Here is a 24,359-nt window from a genome sequence, read left to right as displayed (position 1 = left end):
TGCTGCTGAAGGAAAAAAGAAGGAATGAGAGCAGAGAGCTACCGGTACTTACTCGAACCCCTTTAGGCCCCGGGTTACCTTCTGGCCCGGCAGTACCCTGCAAATACAGAAACACTGGTGACAAAAACTTATTTGGGATGTTCCCAAATGACATTTTTCTCACTACATTACAAAGTCTAGTTGAAATAACGGGAAATAAAACTCATTGTTTACTGTATTGACCATGTTACTGTACTGTACTGACACAGAAATTAAGAGTTTCCAAAGCTATGCTGTACATAAACAGTAAGATTTTTTTTTTTGTAGAATCAGAGAGGTTTAATGAATGACCAAGAACCATATTTTTGTATTTTTCACTGCACCTGCCTGCCAGGGTAACCTGCAGCCCCAGCTTCCCCAAGTACTCCTGGTATGCCCTACAAACAGACAAACAAAGAGAGAGAGGGGGAAGGAATGAATGAACAGTGAATAGGGGGATTAGATAGACATATAAAGCGAAAGAGGAGAAACAAACTTCAACCAGAGTTGCCAAAGGTGGGATAAAACAAGCACTGTTCATTCCAGACAGACTCCTCCAAGACAAACCTCATCTGCTAACTGTTAATTTCTGCACCACTTCAACCAAACTGGCACACTATTGAAGTTACACTTTTCATTATTTGAGTTGGTTTGATTACTTACATATAGTTTTAGTCAACAAAGTTCAATCATAACAGGCCCAACTTATATGGCATGATCATTTTATAATATAGTGTTCTACAATACTATTTTATATAACCATACCTAACTATCCATAACTATTAGCTATATTATACTGCATTATATAGTTTCATGATAACAAATTAAATTATGAAACCTACTTGTTCTCCTGGAAGTCCAGGTGGTCCTGGATAACCTTTGGGACCCTTGAGAATAGAAACAAGCAAATGCATTTCAGTTCATACTTTACAAAATATATAAAATTACTGTAGATCTGACAGAATCAAGGCCAAAAAGTAATCTGTTACCTAGTTGTTAATATAATCATGGCCCAGTAGGAATGCTATATGAGTTAGACATGACATAAATGCAGCAATTAAACTCGTCGTACAGTAAAATACAGTCAAACCTGTGATAGCAACGACCTGTCAAAGGTGGCCACGGAAAAATTATCCCACAGAGAAAGGTAGTACCATAAATCTTTTACCACTTATTGGTAAATTAGTTATACTTGTATAGTGCTTTGCTACCTTCAAGGCACTCAAAGCGCTTTGGCACTATTTCCTCATTCACCCATTCACACACACCAACACACTGATGGCGGGAGCTGCCATGCAAGGCGCTAACCACAACCCAGCAGGAGCAAGGGTGAAGTGTCTTGCTCAAGGACACAACGGACGTGACTAGGTTGGTAGAAGCTGGGGATCGAACCAGGAACCCTCAGGTTGCTGGCACGGCCACTCTCCCAGCCGTGCCTTGCCGTCCCCAATAGTATGCCGTATTTTGCATCCTTTGAGAGTTGTTTTACTCCAGCAGCCACTGTTTCCGGCAGAGGACGCAAACAAAGAGCGCTGTGGTCTCAATACCACAGTTTTGACTAAAAACTGGATTTTACTTACCACTAAGTGTGATCACAGCTACAGGATAGCTTGCTATGACATATTCGACTTGAACTCTACCCGGCGGGAGGTACAGATTTGCTGAAGCAAGCGAAGCAAAGGTGCCGAAAGCCAAGGGCCAACTAGCTAGCTAGCTGAAAATATGCTAAACGACGAAACTGCGAGAGTTGTACACATTTTAAACGTTTCTGACCACACAGAGGATCTACAAGAAAGGCTGGGACAGCTTTAGCCGGCGCAAGGTATGTAAAAAAAAACATGTTAGAGGCGCCACTTGCCGCCGAAGCTAAAGAAACCAACGGCTTCACTTGGCTGCCTAGCGGCAGGTGAGTAGATTGCCGAGCTGGGGATGGTTATCTAATCACCTGTCGCCTTTATTAGCAGCAGCCGGGCCGAGACACGTGGTTGGAGTTGGAGCGAGAGAGAGAGACACACGCTGGAGAGCAGAGCAGAGCAGCAGGAGAGACTGGGACTGAAAAGTCGAGTGAGATTGCTGAAGCGTGGACGCAATAAAACATTGTTGAATCCTGAATACCAGGCTCTCGTGCAAGTGTGTGGTGATCAGAAGAACCCACTAGAGGGCAACCTCTACATATGGATTCTTCATTCATCACGCCAAGCAATGTATGTAAGTTTTACAATATAACTAAAACTATTCATACTTACTAAACCGTCCCATGTGTTATGTCTGTAGGAGTATTTCATGCATATTTGTACATGCTATTGTAATGTAATGAATCTAGCATTGCTAGCTATTGCTAATATGCTAACACCATTTACGAGTGTCTGCGTTAGTATTATTAACCTACAATGGCATTCTTTTTGTATTGTTTCAGTTTCACAAATTCCTCAGTAAATACACCAAAACGTCACAGTGGAGTTATTGAGTCTGTTTAATAACTGGAGGGTTAGCTTCCGCAGCTTGCAGGTCCATGACGAACACTTCTGTTTTGTTTGATTGGCCATTTTACTGCAGTGTTACAGACACCGTTTGTAAACAATTAAGGTATGTAAATAAACAATTACAAAATATTTCTGCGTAAATACCTCGTTTCACAATGTATAGAACTACGGCTTATAGTCCGGTGCGGCTAATATATTGAAAATATGTTTTTCTTCTAAAATCTAGTGGGTTTGGCTTGTATACCGGTGCGTGCTTTAGTACGTAAAATACGGTACTTACAGTATAAGCACTTTGTAGGAGTCAACAAAAGACAAAACTGGCACATTCCATCTAATGGCAGAGACTACTTCCTGACTACGGCAACACACCGTAGTCTGTTAACTACTGCCATCTAATGTTTTGTCATTTTTACTGCATGTCTATAACACTTGCAATGACAATCAGAAGTGTAAGAAATCAAGATGTAACAAACATTGTTGGTTTTACTATTAAAGATATTAACATTTATTAACACATAAACACATACAATAGAACTCAAATCAGTACCGTTGAGTACCAGTATCGATTTTGAGGTACCAGGTAGAGTATAAGTTCAAATGTGAAAGGTAACAATCCCTAATAATGCAGTATGTTGATAAATTGTGTGTTTGGACAATGACGCTTGCTTGCTTCAGTCGCATACGTTGAGGCCCTTCATTCACTTCTGCATTTACGTATCCAACGCCAACAAGCAATTTCCCTCAACGTTCAAAGAATGAGCAAGCAGCAGCTCGCTCACCGTATCCAGATTTAACCTACATTTCTCATGGTTCCAATAACCGCAAAGCCGAGCCGATATGCACTCTTCAAGGAGAAGAAGATCGAGGTGAAAAAGATGCACGACCAGCAAAAGATGAAAGCTGTCAAATAGCCGAGAAGCTTGGATGTCAATGTAATATAATGTGGCCACACAAAGATCCTTAAAGGAGACTGCACTTTTTTTGGAATTTTGCCTAATGTTCACAATCCTTATAAGAGACAAGAAGACAAATGTTTGTTTTTGGCTTTCTAACATATATCAATTGGCTTGTTCTTGGTTACTAGCAATGCAGCTAATAGGAGCAATCAATTCTACAACTAAATCACTTTAAAAATGTATTAAAAAAACCATCAACAATACTTCATTTACGTTCTTTAACCTGTATAGGTGTAGTGACATTGTTATTGTAAGAGCGAACACTGAGGAACTCTTTTTCTAGCATACTCACACACTGGCGTGCTACGGTATTAGCCGTAGAAGCTAACCACGACAAGACATAAGCTATCTTCTACGTCAGCACGAGACATGTTTGAGTTTGAAATACACTACACTGCAATAAGACACCAATCTGTATTGACCGAAAAACATGAACAATCATATTACCGTATTTTCCGCACTATAAGGCGCACCGGATTATAAAGCACACCTTCAATGAATGGCATATTTCAAAACTTTGTTCATATATAAGGCGCACTGGATTATAAAGTGCACCTATGTCAACAAAACAGTCAGATAGGTCAGTCAAACTTCATTAATAGATTACAAACCAGCGTTCTGACAACTCTGTTCACTCCCAAAATGAATAAACAGCTGATTTACTCGTGTTACGTAAATCAAACGTTAGTGCTATCACAATATAGTAACACTCGAAATAGTGCAGAGCAATAACAATATATCAATAACTCAATGTTGCTCAAACGTTAATGTCACACAATACAACACACAAAATAAACATGCAAAGCTCACTTTATGAATCCCTCGAATTCTTCATCTTCAGTGTCCGAATTAAACAGTTGAGCGAATACGGCAATCCAAAATGGCCGGCTCCGTCTCGTCGAAGTCGTCATTAATGGAGTGAGTGTCGCTGCTGTTTAGCAGTTCAGTGACAATTCCTGCCTTCCTGAAAGCTCGGACCACAGTTGAGACTGAATCAGCCCAGGCAGTGGATTTACGATCCACTGGCAGATAATGGCGTATGTCGTCCGGCGCTGTCTCCGTCTTGGTGAACGTGTGTTCGCCTTCTGTCATCCACTGTTCCCACGCAGTTAGCAGTCTAGCTTCGAATGCCCTGTTGACACCAATATCTAGCAGCTGGAGTTCTTTTGTCAATCCACCCGGAATGACGGCGAGTATTGAATTAAGCGCGTAAGTGTGTCTCTTAATGTGATGTTATGAGCTAGCGAATATAACAACTACACTACCCATCATGCAACGGTAGTGACGAGCATGCGCGGTAGCCCTGAGAAGCGTTGTTGTATGCCGGCAGTTAGAATGTGGTTATGAGCACGCTGTGAGTAAACGTAGAGAACTCAGCCAACACGCCTCGTCTGCATTATTTATCATTAGACAGACAACACACTTAATAGGAGTCATTTTGGGTCTTTACATAAACACACAAATGGAAATGAAACGTCACATATCCCAGCATGCACCGCACGCTACTTCTTCTTCTACAGGCAAAAAAGATGGCGGCTGTTTACCGTAGTTGCGAGACTTAAACTTTATGAAAATTAATATTAATATTAATCCATATATAAGGCGCACCGGATTATATGGCGCACTGTCAGCTTTTGAGAAAAGGTGTGGTTTTTAGGTGCGCCTTATAGTGCGGAAAATACGGTACAGTATCTGTAAAGTATTATCCCACATTTCATGTTTTGTTTGCACACAGCTAGCTAGACAGCATATGCTGTCTGTCATGATACACGTATGGTGTGCTGCATGTATCATGATCAATATAAAGTATGACAGTTGTCTGTTTGTTTTTTCGGTTAATTATGGGTCAACATGCCATTTATGTCGAAATAGTTTTGGCTTCAAGTTCCACATTTTGCAGCTTTGATTCCTTTTCACCTCACTTTCTCGGCTTCCGTTTGCGCCGACGCCTCACTCTTCCTTCGTGCTGGCTTCTAGAAGCAGTAGTTCGTCCTCCATAAATTCAGATTAAAAAAGATAAGGTTGTGAATCCTCATTTGTCCAAAATTAGTCGTCTTTGTTGTTTGTTAGCAAGTCTGCCCTGATTAGAACACACAAGTGTTTTGTATCAGGGAAGTAGGAACACACATTGTCGGACGTGCACTGCTATGGAAACAGAAATAAATGCGCCAAATAATTAGTTCCGGCAATTATTAAAATGATCAAAATACGGTAAATATTGTACATATTACATATTATTATGAACGTGTCTCTTACTACATTATATATAGACTAGCAGTGCGTACACAAAACATTGATGGGGGGTTTTGAAGGTGTTTTTGAAGGCTACAAAGGTGACTCCCATTTGCCACATCTTCCAAGCGTCAAAAAAAAATTATGACACCTGTGTGTTCTTGTCTCTCATAATGATTGTGAACTACAGGCAACATTCCAAAAAAAGTGTATTTCCCCTTGAACATCATCAAGCACAAGGCTGAGTGGATAGAGGAGTTCAAAATAAACACGTCTCTTGGGCAAAAGAAGGAACCCAGGAAGACGGCCAAGGATGACGTGAACGCTGTGCTTTCATAGTGGTTAAAGACGAAACTGCACGCATGCTGCCCGTTATTAAAACGACTATTACTCATTTATTTTTGCCCTCAAAGTCCTTGTATGCAGGGACTTATTCTCTGAATGTGTACCATATTTCCCGGACTATAAGGCGCACTTAAAATCGTTTTTTTTTTCTCAAAACTTGACAGTGCGCCTTATAATTAGCTTAATGTACTGAATAATTCTGGTTTTGCTTACGGACCTCAAAGCTATTTTATTTGGTACATGTTGTAATGATAAGTGTGACCAGTAAATGGCAGTCAAACATAAGAGATATGTGTAGACTGCACTATGACTCAAGTAAACAACACCCACATTTTAAATGTTCCATTGAAAATATAGAACATTACACACGGCGCTCAAAAATCTATCAAAATGTTTTAGTACGACTTTGGTAAGCCATGGAGCCGCACCGCTTGATGGATTGTCGGCGCATTAAACATACGAGTATTATTATGGTGTGTGTATAAGGTAAGACATGTTATCTGCGTTTTGTTTCGCAATATTATGCAAAAGCAACTTTTCTTGCCTTCTGGTACCTGCTGATCTGTATTTGGGATCTGCATAAATCCTGAAAAATAGTGCGCGTCCGCCTTTGTAGTCTGTCGACACCGTAGTCAATAAGCTTCTTCTTTTTCTCTATCTTCTTGTTATGTGACATTCATCCTCTGCGGTTGCCATATCTAACATAAAGTAGTGTAAAGTTCTTACTTATATATGTCAATAAACTTGCCATTAAAGCGCTAAAACATACCGGTGTAGTGAGTTTACATTATTCACCCAAGGAACTTTAGTTATTAGAGAGTTCCGGTCGGACGTTTTTTCACGGGACACATTTCCGGCGGATGAGGAGATGCTGCTCCGTTATTGATTTCAGTAAAGTCTGAATGTCATTAAAACAGTTAGCTCCATCTTTTGACACTTCTTCCACCCCCGTTCTTGCACGCTACACCGCTGCAACAAAGATGACGGGGAGAAGATTCTGCCAAAGGTGAGCCACGTAAATAAGACCGCCCACATCCTGAAGCGACTGTCAGAAAGCGGCTCGAAGATGATCTGTAAAACATAATCTATGCAACATTTTGACCAAAGAACCATGTTATGTAGACCACAACGAAGTGTTTTCAATTTAGAAAAATATAATAATATGACTACTTTAATGCGCCCGATAAACCTTATATGAAAAAAGATCGAAAATAGACCATTCATCGGCAGTGCGCCCTATGGTCCGGAAAATACAGTAAACATGAACAAAAACAAAAAATATATATTTTGAGAAAATAAAAATATCGATAAAATAACTCTAGTGTTGATCATATAGTGATACTACCCCTGGTGTCGACAGTACCAATTTATGGATAGACCTGCCCACCTCTTAGATGTCGTGTACTGACTGTGACAGTGCTGACACACCAACAGTTGTTGTTATAATATGCTCTCTCTAGACTCTTAGTTAGTTTCCTGTTAATAGCTGCTTACTGCTTGCTGTAACACACTTCCATCTACACTTCTTATACATTACTAAGCACTTATTCCTGGTGTGGCTTGAAGCTAGCTTGGTGGCTAGCTTAGCTATTAGCATTCCTGCTCCTGCTTTCTCTTGGTGTGTATAATGTTTAACCTCGTCCTACAGTGATAATGTACTTAAGAGAGTAAAAAAAAATCCAATTTATTTGCCGTAATAGAGGTGACTTTAATTAAATTAGGGAAGGGATACAAACTATGTATGGATATCGACAATTAGCTGCTAGCTTGTCAGCTGAGGACTAATAGATAAATAAATTATCAGCCAAAGGGGATCAGCGTTTGTAATCATCATTCAAAAGCATAGGCAGATACTTTTTCAAGAAAATCAGCCGACACTGAACAGTGGACGATTGATCAGCAGAACCCTTGTAAATATCTTTAAAAAATTTTTGTATATTTCTACTTTGGGTAAGGAGCTGAACAAGTTTTGTAAACGCTGATAAAACGTGTTTTAGTGTTTGGTAAATCTGAGATGTTTTGTTTCTCCCAGTTAGTTTGAGAGAGCTGTTAAGCAGATGTTTTGGGGGCTTAACAATACAGTTCAAGGACAGGTAAATATATTTTGAGGTGGTGCCACTGATTCTGCTGCATGCTGAGGTGACACATGAACCTTTACCCTCAATAAAAGTCACACTTGGGGGTAAAGAGCTTATAACCTTAGTCTGTCATTTACTCTAAAAATACTTCAACAGGGCAGTTTGTGCTTTGGCTATATTGGGTTTAGCTACTGCAAACACAAAGACATCCTCATAGGAAGCAAGGTGAAGGTCAGCTATGAGGGGACCCTGCTCAAAATTTTAAGAATCTACTTGAACAGCAGTGTAGTGTATCTATCAAGATAGTGATGGTAAATATAGCCTAAGAGTGAGCACTTCTTACAGGCAAAAGGTTGTGAAGTTGTTGCTGTGCAAACTGGAGCCCGAATGAAATGTTTATCATCCATCTCGAGGACAGTTAAGTGGACGTCTAAGTTGTAACAAGGGGTGGATTGAATATTAAGAGAAAATGCATGTATAACATGACAGGTAAAGACAAAGCCATGAATTAATTATCAGTCAAGCCAGTTCACTTGTGACTTTTGTCAAGACCAGACCCTAGACGACATGCATGAAAGAGTCCAGTTCAATTCTGGACATGCTGTACTTTTTTGAGTCTGTGGATAATCAGAAATTATTGCTTTCTATCAAATTATGGAAGACATTAGGTTTCAAAAAGTTCCACAGGCATGTACAATGTATGGAGGTTTAGGGATTGGTCTTCCATTGCAACATGTCTTATTTTATTGATTAGCACACACAACCTGAGATGCCTTTAATTGGCTCATTGACCCCGGAACTGGGTGGCTTTCAAATGACCCTTGACGTTAAAGCAAAATATATTTTAGACACATCTCCTCTCAAAACTCTAAAGCTCTGGTTAGGAAAAGGCAGCACAAGAGAAAAACTAAGTGCATATTGTCAGAGAATAGTCAAGAGTCATATTGAGACAAATTAAAACTAAAATGTCGACACTGTGCATACAATATTTATAACAATGGTTTAATAGAGCAAGCCCGAGTGGGCTATTAAAGGCCTACTGAAATGATTTTTTTAAATTTAAACGGGAACAGCAGATCCATTCTATGTGTCATACTTGATCATTTCGCGATATTGCCATATTTTTGCTGAAATGATTTAGTAGAGAAAATCGACGATAAAGTTCGCAACTTTTGCTCGCTGATAAAAAAAGCCTTGCCTGTACCGGAAGTAGCGTGACGTCACAGGAGCTAGTATTCCTCACAATTCCCCATTGTTTACAATGGAGCGAGAGATTCGGAGCGACAAAGCGACGATTACCCCATTAATTTGAGCGAGGATGAAAGATTCGTAGATGAGGAACGTTACAGTGAAGGACTGGAGAGGCAGTGATGGACGTATCTTTTTTCGCTCTGACCGTAACTTAGGTACAAGCTGGCTCATTGGATTCCACACTCTCTCCTTTTTCTATTGTGGATCACGGATTTGTATTTTAAACCACCTCGGATACTATATCCTCTTGAAAATGAGAGGCGAGAACGCAAAATGGACATTTAAAGTGACTTTTATCTCCACGACAATACATCGGTGACACACTAGCTACTGAGCTAACGTGATAGCATCGTTCTCAAATGAAGATAGAAACAAAATAAATAAACCCCTGACTGGAAAGATAGACAGAAGATCAACAATACTATTAAACCATGTACATGTAACTACACGGTTAAAAATTCTCAGCCTGGTAAGGCTTAACAATGCTGTTGCTAACGACGCTAAGGCTAATTTAGCAACTTAGCAACCGGACCTCACAGAACTATGATAAAAACATTAGCGCTCCACCTACGCCAGCCAGCCCTCATCTTCCCATCAACAGCCGTGCTCACCTGCGTTCCAGCGTTCGACGGCGCGACGAAGGACTTCATCTGTGGGTTTGGCGGCAAGCATCGGCTAGGCGTAGTAAGTAGTCCTTGTTGTGTTGCTGTAAGTATTGTACTTAGCCGCTAATACACCGATCAATCCCACCTACAACGTTCTTCTTTGCAACCTCCATTGTTCATTAAACAAATTGCAAAAGATTCACCAACACAGATGTCCAGAATACTGTGGAATTTTGTCGAAGAAAACAAGAGGTTTCTGTATCGGGTTCGATGGGGTCCAACCACTTCCGTGGATTTTGTGACGTCGCGCGCATAAATCATATCCAAAGGAGTTTTTCAACCGGAAGTGTGGCGGGAATTTTAAAATTGCACTTTATAAGTTAACCCGGCCGTATTGGCATGTGTTTCAATGTTAAGATTTCATCATTGATATATAAACTATCAGACTGCGTGGTCGGTAGTAGTGGGTTTCAGTAGGCCTTTAAAGGCATCATGCATGCATGAACCCTAAGAAAATAACATTATCATTTCAAACCTAATATACTCAATAACAGCGAGTTAATCAATGTGAGCTATAACTATTTTTATATACTAAAACAGACTGAATCTTACCAGCAAGCCTGGAAAACCATCAGGACCTGGCAGACCTGGTGGACCTTTATCGCCCTTTTGAAAGAAATAACAGAGAGAAATGTAAAACATTGCAATAGGTAAGTATGGTCATGTAAATGTGTAAAATTAAAGATATCTGGACTGATTAATATGTGAAGAGAATTGACTAGCTTTTCTGTGAAATAAATAACCGCTTATTTTATAGAACAAAACATGGAAAGTATTGGAATTGTAGGAGCTGATGATTAAATAAATTAATGTATAGGAACACTGAAAATACACTATGTGCGCATAATTAAATGAAGACGTGTAACTGTGCTGCTCTGGAAAATATGAATTACAGTTGAAAGAAAAAGAGACAAAAAAGACACATGTCAAACGGGAAAACACGCAAGAAAAATAAAGAGGGCCTCCCACAATCATAGAAACAAACAAGAACAGAGTAGTCAGTGTTGTACCTTTTCTCCTGGTGGAGCTTGGCCTGGAGACAGCCCTGGGTCTCCTTTTGCACCCTAGGATGAAGACATGGTCAAAGGTTAAGGACAGCATCCCGAATCTGTTTCACATCCATCTGCGACTGACAAGAAGCATTGTTGTTCTATTTCTGTCATCTCAAAACAACCCCAGGCATCATTTTATTACACTCATGTTAAAGCAACAAATCATAAGATTCATGCATTTGGGCGTGAGCTTGCAGGAAGCTTTGGATGCCTCTGAACGCTATTTTTTTCACTCTTTTTCAACAGTGGGCCTTTTATAAGTCACAGATTGACAAATGTACTAATGTGGGCATTTCTAGTTCATGTTCACTGCAAGGCCCCTCCTCTCTGTTCTGCTCTCTTGTGCGGATGCCTGGAGCCTCCAGTGTCATATATTCTTGTTGCATGCTCTGATGTCTATATAATAGGTGTTTCCGTGTTTATTTGTCTATGACATTTTACACACATTTTGTCAGCATGAGCCAGGTAGCACAAGTTGGATTAGCAGTTAAACTCTGACGAAAAAGACAGCACTGTTGCAAAATTACAACTTGGTTAGAGGAAACACAAGATAAATTAGGCTAAAGTACTTTTGTATTATTTTCATCTTATACTGGCATGCGCACAATACCACAACACCACGTGTTTCATGAAGTGACATAAATGCTGGCTTTTTATGCAGCTCTGTATTGATCCAAAAAATGACAGGTGTGCCTAAATTAATAAAGTTTCTTTCTGCTGTGACTAAAAACGAAATAGTACGTTTTGAAAAGATAAATTCTGATACTTTTGGAGAGGGTGGGGCGTGGTTTCATTTGCAGTCTGGGAACACCTTCACACACACGGACCGTTTGCTTATGGACTCAAAAAACGGGTTATGAATGTGACTATAAAACAAAATGTAAACAAAATTTACAAAAACCAAAACCAATACGTATCTAGACCATAAGGACGTGGGGAATCATTCTGGGTCCCCTTTAACATCAGCAATGGTGATAGGTCAAAATTAAGGCTGTGCTGATAAAAGGATATCAATATATATCGTGATAGACACGTAATCGATATCAATAAAAAAATGCGTTCAATAAAACATTTGGGATATCTCTATATATACGTATACAGTATATAGATGTATATATATGTATTTCCACTACACACACATACACACACACACACACACACGCACACACACACACACGTATGTATATATATATATATATATATATATATATATATATACTGTATATATATATATATATATATATATATATATATATATATATATATATACTGTGTATATATATATATATATATATATATATATATATATATATATATATATATATATATATATATATATATATATATATATATATATATATATGTATATACAGTTGCGATCAAAAGTTTACATACACTTGTAAAAAACATGCTGTCTTGAGTTTCCAATAATTTCTACAACTGTTATTTTTTTGTGATACAGTGATTGGAGCACATACTTGTTGGTCACAAAAAACATTCATGAAGTTTGGTTCTTCTATGAATTTATTATGAGTCTACTGAAAATGTGACCAAATCTGCTGGGTCAAAAGTATACATACAGCAATGTTATTTTTAGTTACATGTCCCTTGGCAAGTTGCACTGCAATAAGGCACTTTTGGTAGCCATCCACAAGCTTCTGGCAAGCTTCTGGTTGAATTGTTGACCACTCCTCTTGACAAAATTGGTGCAGTTCAGCTAAATTTGTTGTTTTTTTGACATGAACTTGTTTCTTCAGCATTGTCCACACGTTTAAGTCAGGACTTTGGGAAGGCCATTCTAAAACCTTAATTCTAGCCTGATTTAGCCATTCCTTTACCACTTTTGACGTGTGTTTGGGGTCATTGTCCTGTTGGAACACCCAACTGCGCCCAAGACCTAACCTCCGGGCTGATGATTTTAGGTCGTTCTGAAGAATTTGGTGGTAATCCTCCTTTTTCATTGTCATTTCATTTACTCTTTGTAAAGCACCAGTTCCATTGGCAGAAAAACAAGCCCAGGGCATAATACTACCACCACCATGCTTGATGGTAGGCCTGGTGTTCCTGGGATTAAAGGCCTCACCTTTTTTCCTCCAAACATATTGCTGGGTATTGTGGCCAAACAGCAACATTTTTGTTTCATCTGACCACAGGTCGTATATTTGTCCATGTGATGCCCCTGCTCTTCAGGGGATTTTTTTATTTTTATTTAAATCTCCTAAAGAGCAGAAACCTGCGAAACAGGCTTGTAAGGATGAAATAGCATCTGTGTTTTTCCTGACCTAACGTATAATCTGCTCTACCCCAGATAACATTGTATAACAGATAAACCACAAAAACCTAGACTATATATATATATATATATATATATATATCCATCCATCCATTTTCTACCGCTTGTCCCTTTCGGGTTCGCGGGGGGTGCTGGAGCCTATCTCAGCTGCATTCGGTATATATATATATATATATATATATATATATATATATATATATATATATATTTATATATATATATATATATATATATATATATATATATATATATATATATATATATATATATATATATATATATATATATAGCCTAGGTTTTATATATATATATATATATATATATATATATATATATATATATATATATATATATATATATATATATATATATATATATATATATATATATATATATACTTATATATATATATATATATATATATATATATATATATATATATATATATATATATATTTATATATGACGTAACAGTATCAACTATCAAGTTTAGTTACTCCATCTTCCTGTCTCGCTGTTAATTCTCTGCATGGAGTGAGAAAATAAACTAAAAATGAGTGCTGCAGGAAGCAAAGAAATTGCAGATAAAATAGGAAAAGTCACCTCGACAGTATGGCATATTTTTTGATTTTTTTCAAATGGACCGTAGTCCTTTGCCTCTCTTATCTTTTCTTTCCAACCCTCGTCCGATTCCTATTTGCATGTATGGAAACAACAGGCAGGAACTAAAGTGCAGGACAGTGTAAATAAAATAAATAACACAATACAACACATGTTCTACTTTAAAATAAAAAAATGGTCCAATAATATTTAAATAGTAATTACTACATAACATAAATTAATTTCATTATTTTAATAGGAATAACAGACCTAATACACAGACCACATAACTTACTGGCACTAAACCTTCACAAAATAGTTTTTCTTAGATTTCTCTCTGTTTACCTTTTCACACTTTGCACTATTTTGTTTCACATGATTAAGTATTTCTTACATATTCCTTATTTTTGCACTTTAATTTAAAGAGGTTACTGTTAAGTGTTTATTGTGATTTTAGATTTTGTTTACATTGATTGAGTATTTTCCATGGTTGTGTTGACATTTCCTTTCCTTCCTGCCTTGATAGCTGAGGGGATTATAAGGAGAGGAAGGTTATTGAAATGAAAATGTTAACAATCTTTATATTTTTCTTCTGGTCCATATTTTCCATAGGTCATAAATATATCAATATTTATTGATAAATAAATATTTGTGATACAGTTTCCAGTCTTTTTGCCGAGCCCTCTTCATTTATTTTTTTTCTTGAGATGTAGAGAAAAAACAAGTCCTGTATAAAATTTCAACTTGACCAGACACTTGTCACCAACAACAAGACTCTGGCATAATTCTGTCTTGATACTTGACCACTCTTTTTTGGCAGACTTGGTAGAGTTCATTTAAAACCTTTGATATACTGACACTGACCCAACTTTCAAGCATAGTCCACAAATGTTCAACGCGGTTGAGGTCGGGGGTTTGGGAAGGCCATTCCAAAAGCTTAATGTTAGCCTGCTGTGCCTATTCTAAAACCAGTTTTGATGCGTGTTTTTGATTATTGTCCTGTCGTAAAGCAATCATGTCCAAGTTTCAGTCATGTACTGTAGCTGTTGATATGAGGTGACGTAGAAGAATTTTGAGGTCTTCCTCTTTCATTAGTGACGCTGGCTTGAGGGTTGGTTGTCCCTTAACCTGTCAACATATTTCTCTTTTATCTGATGGTGACAATAATATCCTTTTAACCTTGTCGAAGTGAACTGATGGTTTTGTAACTCTTAAGGCTCAAAAAGACTTCTACAAACTTGACGTGTGAATCTATGATCTCCTTCTTAGCTCTTCACTGAGTTCCTTGGACTTTCCAATTGTTTGCCATTTCAGGAAATAAAGCAGGTTGTCCAAAAACTGGAAGAACACAGCCAGTGCTGTTGCAGTGTTGTTTTCGTCAACGATGACGATGACGAAATCATTTCGTTGACGCCACTTTTTTTCATGACGATAACGAGACGGTGACGAGATAAACATGTCTCTCTGATGACGAAAACATGACGAGACGTGTGTGAGTTTTCGTTGACGAGACGAGAACGGACGAAAATGTTAGTGGGTAATCTGTCAGACGTTTAAAATGCATGACATTTCTGTTTATTGTGTGTGTCAATTAAAACCTACAAAGTATCTGCTGCTGCATTCTATCCTTGTTTGGTCACGCCCACCAACTGGCGTGCAGCGCACAACGTGCTCAACACGTCAGACTGTTGTTACTCATCAGGCAATGGACCGTGATGGCGGCGGCAGTTTCAACACAGGGGCTCGGTGGTCGCAAACGTTGAGACGACATATGGGTGTATTTTAAATATAACCCAGCAGATAATAAAACAGAGTGTATTGTGAAGGAAGACGGTGACACATTTTTTCACAAAATATGCGGAAAAAATACGGCCAACCTTAAGCGGTACCTTAAGGCTCGCCTCAAGGATATTTTTTCGAAGGTAAGTTACAAATGCTGTTAAACATAATCGATAAATGTCATAGTAAGCTAATACATTAGTACGTTTTCCACATACTCCTGGCGCAAATGGGCTGCTAACTTCAGGCTAAAGTTAGCTTTTGTTACGCTAACGTCAATTCATTATGTGTGTGTTACTTTAGCAGCATGTTTAGCCATGTTTACATTCAGTGACGGTGTGGTTATCTCTTTGTGAGTACATTCTGTCAGCACGTAACTTGATATGTTAAACAGGTCGAGTTACTGTTATACGTAGAGTCTGCTAGCTTTAGCCTAAAAGCCTCTAATTCATATTAAACACTGTTGTTGTTTTTATTTATTGAATTTACTAGTGTTAACAGTATTTACAGGGTGGTCTATTTTGTTCCAAAAACTTAAGAACGTGTTTGTTTCATACTTTCAAGTATGTACAGTATAACTCTCTGGTATAACTTACAACCTACCTCACTGTACCTCAGGAATTAATTGATTATTTTATTACATGGTTTGCACAAATTAAAGAGAGTGGGGTTGTATGATATCTGTTGTAATTGCACTGGCAGACAGGGCCAAGTTGAGCATATGTGTTCCTCATCCATCACTCATATTTTGGGCATGTTTATGTTCATTGTACTTTAACAAATTCTGACAAATAAAGCCACAATTGCTGAAGTCGAATGTTTTTGTTTTTTGGCTTTTTTGGAGTAATGAACTTTGATTCCATTGTTACCACTTTATCTGTGTGTAATACAAAATCCTATATATATATATATCCTATAATCTTATATGTCTAAAACCATTCCTTTATTGTTATTATTTGTGAAAATAGCAGATCTGCAAGCTTACAATGGGTTGAACTTATAGATCTGCTGCTATTTTCACAACTTATGTGTGACACTGCCCAACAGCAATCTCCAATACTTATTGACCTAAATTAATTTGTTAAAAGACTATAATTATATACTTATATTATACTTTTTATTCTTTTTTTTGGGACTAAAACTAGACTAAAACCTTTTTGACTTTTCATTGACTAAAACTAGACTAAAACCCTTTTGAGTAGGGATGTCTGATAATATCGGCCTGCCGATATTATCGGCCGATAAATGCGTTAAAATGTAATATCGGAAATTATCGGTATCGTTTTTTTATTATCTGTATCGTTTTTTTTATTTTTTATTTTTTATTAAATCAACATAAAAAACACAAGATACACCTACAATTAGTGCACCAACCCAAAAAACCTCCCTCCCCCCATTTCTTTCTGTTTTCAATATTCTGGTTCCTACATTATATATCAATATATATCAATACAGTCTGCAAGGGATACAGTCTGTAAGCACACATGATTGTGCGTGCTGCTGGTCCACTAATAGTACTAACCTTTAACAGTTAATTTTACTAATTTTCATTAATTACTAGTTTCTATGTAACTGTTTTTATATTGTTTTACTTTCTTTTTTATTCAAGAAAATGTTTTTAATTTAGTTATCTTATTTTATTGTTTTTTTTAAAAAGTACCTTATCTTCACCATACATGGTTGTCCAAATTAGGCATAATAATGTGTTAATTCCACGACTGCATATATTGGTTGATATCTGTATCGGTTGATATCGGTATCCGTAATTAAAGAGTTGGACAATATCGGAATATCGGATATCGGCAAAAAGCCATTATCGGACATCCCTACTTTTGAGTTTTCGTCGACTAAAACTAGACTAAAACTATCACATATAAAAGTGACTAAAATGTGACTAAAACTAATAAGCATTTTAGTCCAAAAGACTAAGACTAAGACTAAATGTAAGATGGTTGTCAAAAACAACATTGTTTACTGGGCAAGACATTTCACCGACCAGCACAGCCCATACTGGTATGTAAATGTGAATGACTGGTGGTGGTCTGAGTCTACTCTCGGGCAGCTGTGACCACAAATGTAGTAAACACCACCAGTGTGTGACTGTGGAGCAGTTTCGTTGACTAAAATGAGACAATAACTAATTTTTTTAAATGCATGTCGCCTAAGACAATGACAAAATTAACTGACATTTTTGTCAACAAATAAAAATGAGATTAAAATGTTTGCGGAAAATAAATCCAATCATATTCAATTTTTTCTTGTAGATGGGTGGGATGAGTTTGGAGTATATCCAATCACTGCCCTAATGCTAGGTTCACACCAACGGCCCTTTGACGGCGCTTTAAAGCGGCATGCAAAGCTGCGTTAAAGCGTAACAAAGCCTGATTAAAGCGTGAGGGTCGTAATGGATCGTGGGAAAGCTTGTAGTGAAGCGGGACATGCGGCAAGTTCGGCAAAAATTTCTAAACGGTTTAAAAAAATTCTGCGCTCTGTCAAGAATGGAATAAAGCGCCGAGAGCGTATCAAAGCTCAGCAAAGCTTGACTCAAAGCGTAGGAAAGCTTAACAGATCTTGGTTCAAAGCGCGGACCCCAGTCGCCACCGCATGCCACCGCATGCCACCAGACGACACCACCTGACACGACGTGACACGCTCCGCCACTATTCGCTGCGAACCTGTGACAAGATGTGCTACACTTTCATCAAGATCTGAGGCACATTGATACAAAGCGGTACGCTTTGATGATGATTTGGCGCGAATGTCGCCGCTTTGATACGCTTTGATGCCGCTGGCGCGAACGTTGCCGCTTTGATGAAGGATTGACACGCTTGGTGACGCTCTCACACGCTCTCACGTCTCGCTTTCTCGCGCTCCTATAAAAGCAAGAGGGCTGCCACTGGAGTATCATTCATTGCCTTGAGTCTGAACCATCCAAGTATCCTGCAGTATCCTGAACCTGACAATGGGACCCAAGAAAGGTAGAGGTAGAGGTGCAGCAAAGAGGAACCAGAGAGGGACAGGCACAGTTGAGGACAGGTCTCCAACACCACCGGCGAAGTCTCCAACACCAACCCCAGAGCCAGAGACAGAGCCTGCGATGCCAACCATCACACCTGCCCGCAAGAAACGTAACAACAAACCGTATTATTACACCACACTGACCGATCCACAGAAAGAAGAGGTCATTGACTGGCTGAAATCTCATCCCGCATTGTATGCCAAGCGAATGAGTGAGTACAAGGACACACACACCAAAGACAAGCTATGGGAGGACAACGCTGCTGAGATGGGTGTTGCGGTGCAAGCACTCAGAACCTTCTACAAGTTGAACTGGACCCAGATGAGCCGGCTCAAGAGGATTCTGGGCATGTCCGGCAACGGTGCGGAAAGAGAAGAGGACTTGTCTGCCACGGACAAGTGGGTGTGGGAGCAGTTCTCCTTCCTGAAAGACCACATCGAAAGTGTGGAACGTCGGAATGTGGTGAGCATCCGTGGTGGGAGCGCAACACCAGCAGCAGCAACAGCCACAGCTACTGGGCCAGCACTACCCCCACCAACACCCATCAGCATCCAGGCTGACTCTGGGTCAGACTCACAGTCGACCATTGAGTCTGGGAGAGTCTCCACAGAGTGTGTCGTCAGCGAACCCTCCTGGACTTCATGTCTGGCAAGAGAGGTGGTCCCTCCACCTTTGCCAGACATATAGATGAGGGTCTGGCACAGCTTCCTGGGGACATCAAGAGGGCCACACAGATGAAGGTGATGGCAGTCATGCACGAGGGACAGAGGCAGGCTGAAGAGCGCCAGGAAATGCAGCAGCAGCAGCAGCAGCAGCAGCAGTACACGAGAGAGTGGGTTACAAAGCAGATCCAAGGAGATGCTCTCCTTTTTGACACAGGGAAGCTGTATTTTTCACCACCAAAACAACACTGTATGTATTTAACAAGTACTACATCAGAATATGTGGATAAATGGGAGTAAGAGAAGAGGGCTTAAATTTACTAAATGCACTGTAATTTTAGCTGACTAAAATGTTGTGAAATTTAATGAACTAAAACCCAAGGACACAACTGCAGTAACTAGGATGGCGGAAGCAGGGATCGAACCAGGAACCCTCAAGATGGTTGAAATCTGAGCTGTTGAGTGATATACGGGTTATTACGGTAATCATGGGGACTACATCACAGTAGCTCCATGCAGATTAGGCACGAAGCAGAGTGGGCGGGTTTTGTTTACAAAGCAGCCAGCGTGTGGAAGCAGATTTCTAAAACAGAGCTCTGCAGAAAATGGATATTAAATCAGATTGTGGGTGTTATTTTACCCGTCGTGTTCATGTTTCACATTTCAGCGTGCATTTTACTTGATTGTAACTGAAGTGGAACCGGAAAAGGAGGAGCGACGTTGAGAGGTATTATAAGCATGTAATGTTCACAAAGTACAACAAAGAATAACTTCTGAAGAACTGTGCCTTATTACAATATCAGACACTTTTGTGGGTCATGGGTAGGATCAACTAAGCTTCACTTCTTCCTACTCCTTTTTGGACTTGTTGGATTGTTAAATGTAAGTGTGATTGTTCATTGTGCTGTACATTTTTTTATAACATTTTTTAATATTTTATGCTTAATATTCCCCTTTTTTTCAGTGCCCTTGACAGTGTCATAGTTATCATTTCCTCTTGTAATTGAGCTACTATGTCTCACACAATTCACCCTGGGAATCAACAAAGCTTGTCTAAATCTAAGTCTAATGCAGTGACGTGCAGTCAGGGGAGGCAGGTGAGGCGGGGCCTCACGTGCCATCATGGAAAGAAAAAAAATGTAATAAGAAAAAAAAATCATTAAATTGTTATATGTATCCAGTGATTATACTATAAAGTTATTTTCCATTTAACTTCACCAGTTTTAGATTATTTTATTCAAAATCGCTGAATTTTCACATTTGCTGTTCAAATACTGAGAAGAGACTTGCGGTGAGTCACCAGCCAGTTGAGCCTCACCATGGATTGCGCAATGACTCGGCTAACTGCTGGCCGGCTGTGCAGTGAGACCGTATTGCTATATGAATTATATTATACATTTCCATAGTTTAGTTAGCTGAGGTATATAATGTACAATGTATTTTGTCAACAACTGTATGTGTGTAACGTATTTCTTGTGCTGAGCAATCATAAAACGGCTGCGAAGACGCACTGGCTGAGGCTCGCAGTAATCCCACCTCATGCACCCCCGCCGTAGAATGCACCCCCTGACGGTAGTGTTATACCAACTAAAGCCCACACTTAAAGTTTCCACGTGCAAGATTGAATCTATTTAAAAAAGTTATTTAATAAGAAGCCAAAAAGTGCAAAAACAATAATGTTCGTGTTGGAGGAGTTGTGAATGACTGAAATATGAAATCCGTGCTGCAGTCGCTGCTGGGCCACAACATTAGGTACACCTGCAGACTGCAGCACGGATTTCATATTTCAGTCATTCACAACTCCTCCAACACGAACATGATTTTTTTTGCACTTTTTGGCTTCTTATTAAATCACTTTTTTAAATGGATTCAATCTTGCACGTGGAAACTTTAAGTGTGGGCTTTAGTTGATATAACACTCCCGTTAGGGGGTGCATTCTACGGCGGGGGTGCATTATCCGGCACAACAGCGGCGCATGGACTTCATTTATAAGTAAAGGTAAGACCATAATAACGTTTTTTTTATTAAATGTGCTTTTTTGTGTGCTACAGTTTGTATGTGTAAAGTTAAAGTGAAGGTAAAGTACCAATGATTGTCCCACACACACTAGGTGTAATGAAATTTGTCCTCTGCATTTGACCCATCCCCTTGTTCACCCCCTGGGAGGTGAGGGGAGCAGTGGGCAGCAGCGGCGCCGCGCCCGGGAATCATTTTTGGTGATTTAACCCCCAATTTCAACCCTTGATGCTGAGTGCCAAGCAGGGAAGAATGCTGGTATGAGCTTTTAAACACAATCCGTTAACTGCTGCCAATCAAATGGTGAATAAGATACTCTTTAGGGTTCATATGTTTGTAAATCTGACTGTGATGAAGTCAGTGCCTCACCAGCCATGAACCTCACCGCACGTCACTGGTCTAATGTTTCAAATAAATGCAATTGATTGATATACGTTCATAGGTTCTTAATATTCAGTGTTTTATTGTTCATAGTTAATATTGTAAATTCCACATTCTGTTACGTCTGGGTCGCATGTTGTGTCCCCAAGATGCATAAGAGACGGCAGAAAAAGCAGCGTGCAGGTAAGATGCTTATTTATTCTTCATAAGCGAGGGAACAAATACAAAAAGGCTGAGGTGCCAATGGTACTAGAAACTGCGGCAAAGCTTAACACAGGAACAAGCAAAGGCTAGTGACAAATAAGAGTTAACCAAAACACAAGCTGTCGCATGAAGCGAGCGAGACTGCCAGACAGGAATAAATAGCTCTCTGATTAGTGATCAGGAGCAGGTGAGCGTCGTGACCACTAATCAGAGGCAGGTGACCAAAATCAGCACCCACGGCAACTAAGAATACAAACAAGGGTATTGAAACAGAAATAAACAACAACTAAGGAAATACCAAACTAAACCTAACATGACCCGGGCAACAGATCATGACACATTCTTTATTTAGATATACATTAATATACAAACACCAACCTCCCGATGCATTTTTTTCTATCAATGTGCTACAAGTCATTTTATGCCACCACAATCACAATAATTGAATGATGAAGTTGAATATCATTCCTTTCTCTGTCTGGTTCTGACACGAAGGGGCTTAAACATCCAGCTTGCTCTGGTAAGTCGAAACCATGTTTGACACCTCAGACAATTACATTCGCCTCAGTACCTTCAAGCGGGTTTTGACTGACAGCAGTTGAGGCCAAAAAATGTGTGAGTGGGAAAATTCCAGCATAGCCAAAAAGTTTAATAGTGTTTGAAAGATGTCAACAGTCTATGAAGCAGTTAGAAAACCCCATTTTTATGTTCTGCAAGCACACCGTCAAAACGTTTCAGACAGCGCTTGAAACATGTGAACTGCGTTTAACTTTTTTCTCTACATTAGGGTGGAGCATCTCACAATCCATCATTCCACCCTAAGAAGGGGGTTTTAGATTGGAGAATGAATCAGAGACAAGCCACTAGGGCATTAGATTAACAGATATTGGATATGAGTGAAAAAACACATGTTCCGTGCATTGCGTACAATCGGAAACATTTACAATAAACAAACAACAGAAAAAAAGCACAGCGAGGTCACAGATGATAGAGAACAAATTGGAACTTCAAGTACGCCCTACAGTATAGGGTTTGGTTTGGTTCGGGACATGGCTTGTGGCGTGGTCACTATTACATCATTGCATAATTTGCATAGGTGGCTTTTCTTTAAAAAGGCTCAAAAAATGTATAGATATATTTAAAAACAAATCTCTTATTTTTTACATATTTTTTCAATTGTTTCTGCTTATTGTACAATGTAATTGTTCAAGTGTCTAGAGACTTGTTGTGCCTTTTTTTTAATTAAAAAGGACTAGCAACAAATCAAGCATCTTTTTATGGTTTTATTATAGAATGTACTCGTGTTTAGAGACGTTTACTTCTGTCCCTCGATGTCCCCGACAAAAAGCGAGCTGCAGCGAACATGACGTCACAGTTGCTTCGCGCTGCTGCTCCAGTTAGAATTTCTCTCCTTAAAAGCCGCCACTGTTCTCTTAATATTTGCACATTTTGTGGATTGCTGTCCGCGGGTATATCTGGACTATATTAAAGAAGTTACGTCAACAGCGCAAACATGATGACTATAGTCCAGACAATCCTGTGCGTCTTGTTTACATCCAGTTTCGGCAGCGCTGTTTTCGGTGATCAAAGTCTCATCACTTGACAATAGTGATTGATATATATACTGTATATACAAATGTGTATATATATCCTAGTAAGTGTACACATGTATATATATATGTAGGTGTACACACACATATATATATATATATATATATAGATATATATATATATATCTATATATATATAGATATATATATATCTATATATATATATATCTATATATATATATATATATATATATATATATATATATATATAGATATATATATATATATACACACAATTATACTGTAACGACCTGCTGGTGTTAATGTTTTATGTTTGTGTGGTTTTGATTTGATGTTCTTTTTTCCATGATCACAAACACACCGCCCATGTCTGACAGCAGATTGGGGGATAACGAGGAAGTGTTGTTGTGTGTCTGGGAAAGCAAGGGGACGAAAGTGTTTGCACGGGAGGTAAAACCTGTTGGAATTGTGAGCATAGGATTGGCAATAAAAGATACAAATAGTGTCAGACTTTGTGTGACTTCTTCTGGAGGCTACATTGTGTTATATTACTTTAATTTGCTTTCACATAAGGAGCAATGAATTTGCCATGGCGATGCGCCACTATCAGTTATATTAAGGGGAAACCCTGGAGTATAGAGTATAGTGATTAAATAAGTAATTTTGCAGCCCGTGTGGGAATCAATTATTACACCACTTCTCCCTGAACCCTTCCCCTTTATTCTAACCACTAGCCCTCACCCCTTGAGAGAA

The 24,359-nt window shown here is 38.9% G+C and overlaps 1 protein-coding gene across 2 annotated transcripts in view; it reads right to left on the bottom strand.

The window, feature by feature from the left end:
* The window catches only part of LOC133635240 (collagen alpha-1(XXIV) chain), a 251,057-nt gene that overhangs the window by 133,422 nt on the left and 93,276 nt on the right, over window positions 1-24,359 (bottom strand). The window contains exons 6-10 of one of the 2 annotated variants that reach the window (XM_062028200.1): window positions 11,039-11,092; window positions 10,581-10,634; window positions 861-905; window positions 363-416; window positions 53-97 (exon numbers count right to left, since the gene is read on the bottom strand). In XM_062028200.1, coding sequence (XP_061884184.1) covers window positions 53-97; window positions 363-416; window positions 861-905; window positions 10,581-10,634; window positions 11,039-11,092 — 252 coding nt within the window. Of the gene's footprint in view, window positions 1-52; window positions 98-362; window positions 417-860; window positions 906-3,300; window positions 3,375-10,580; window positions 10,635-11,038; window positions 11,093-24,359 lie in introns of those variants that run through there. The other variant, XM_062028201.1, reaches the window with a different exon arrangement.

This window comes from Entelurus aequoreus, linkage group LG19 (assembly GCF_033978785.1).
Source record: "Entelurus aequoreus isolate RoL-2023_Sb linkage group LG19, RoL_Eaeq_v1.1, whole genome shotgun sequence".
Classification (NCBI taxonomy): Eukaryota; Metazoa; Chordata; class Actinopteri; order Syngnathiformes; family Syngnathidae; genus Entelurus; species Entelurus aequoreus.
The sequence above is the reverse complement of the archived record's forward strand: the minus strand, read 5'-3'. Positions and strand labels throughout refer to the sequence as shown.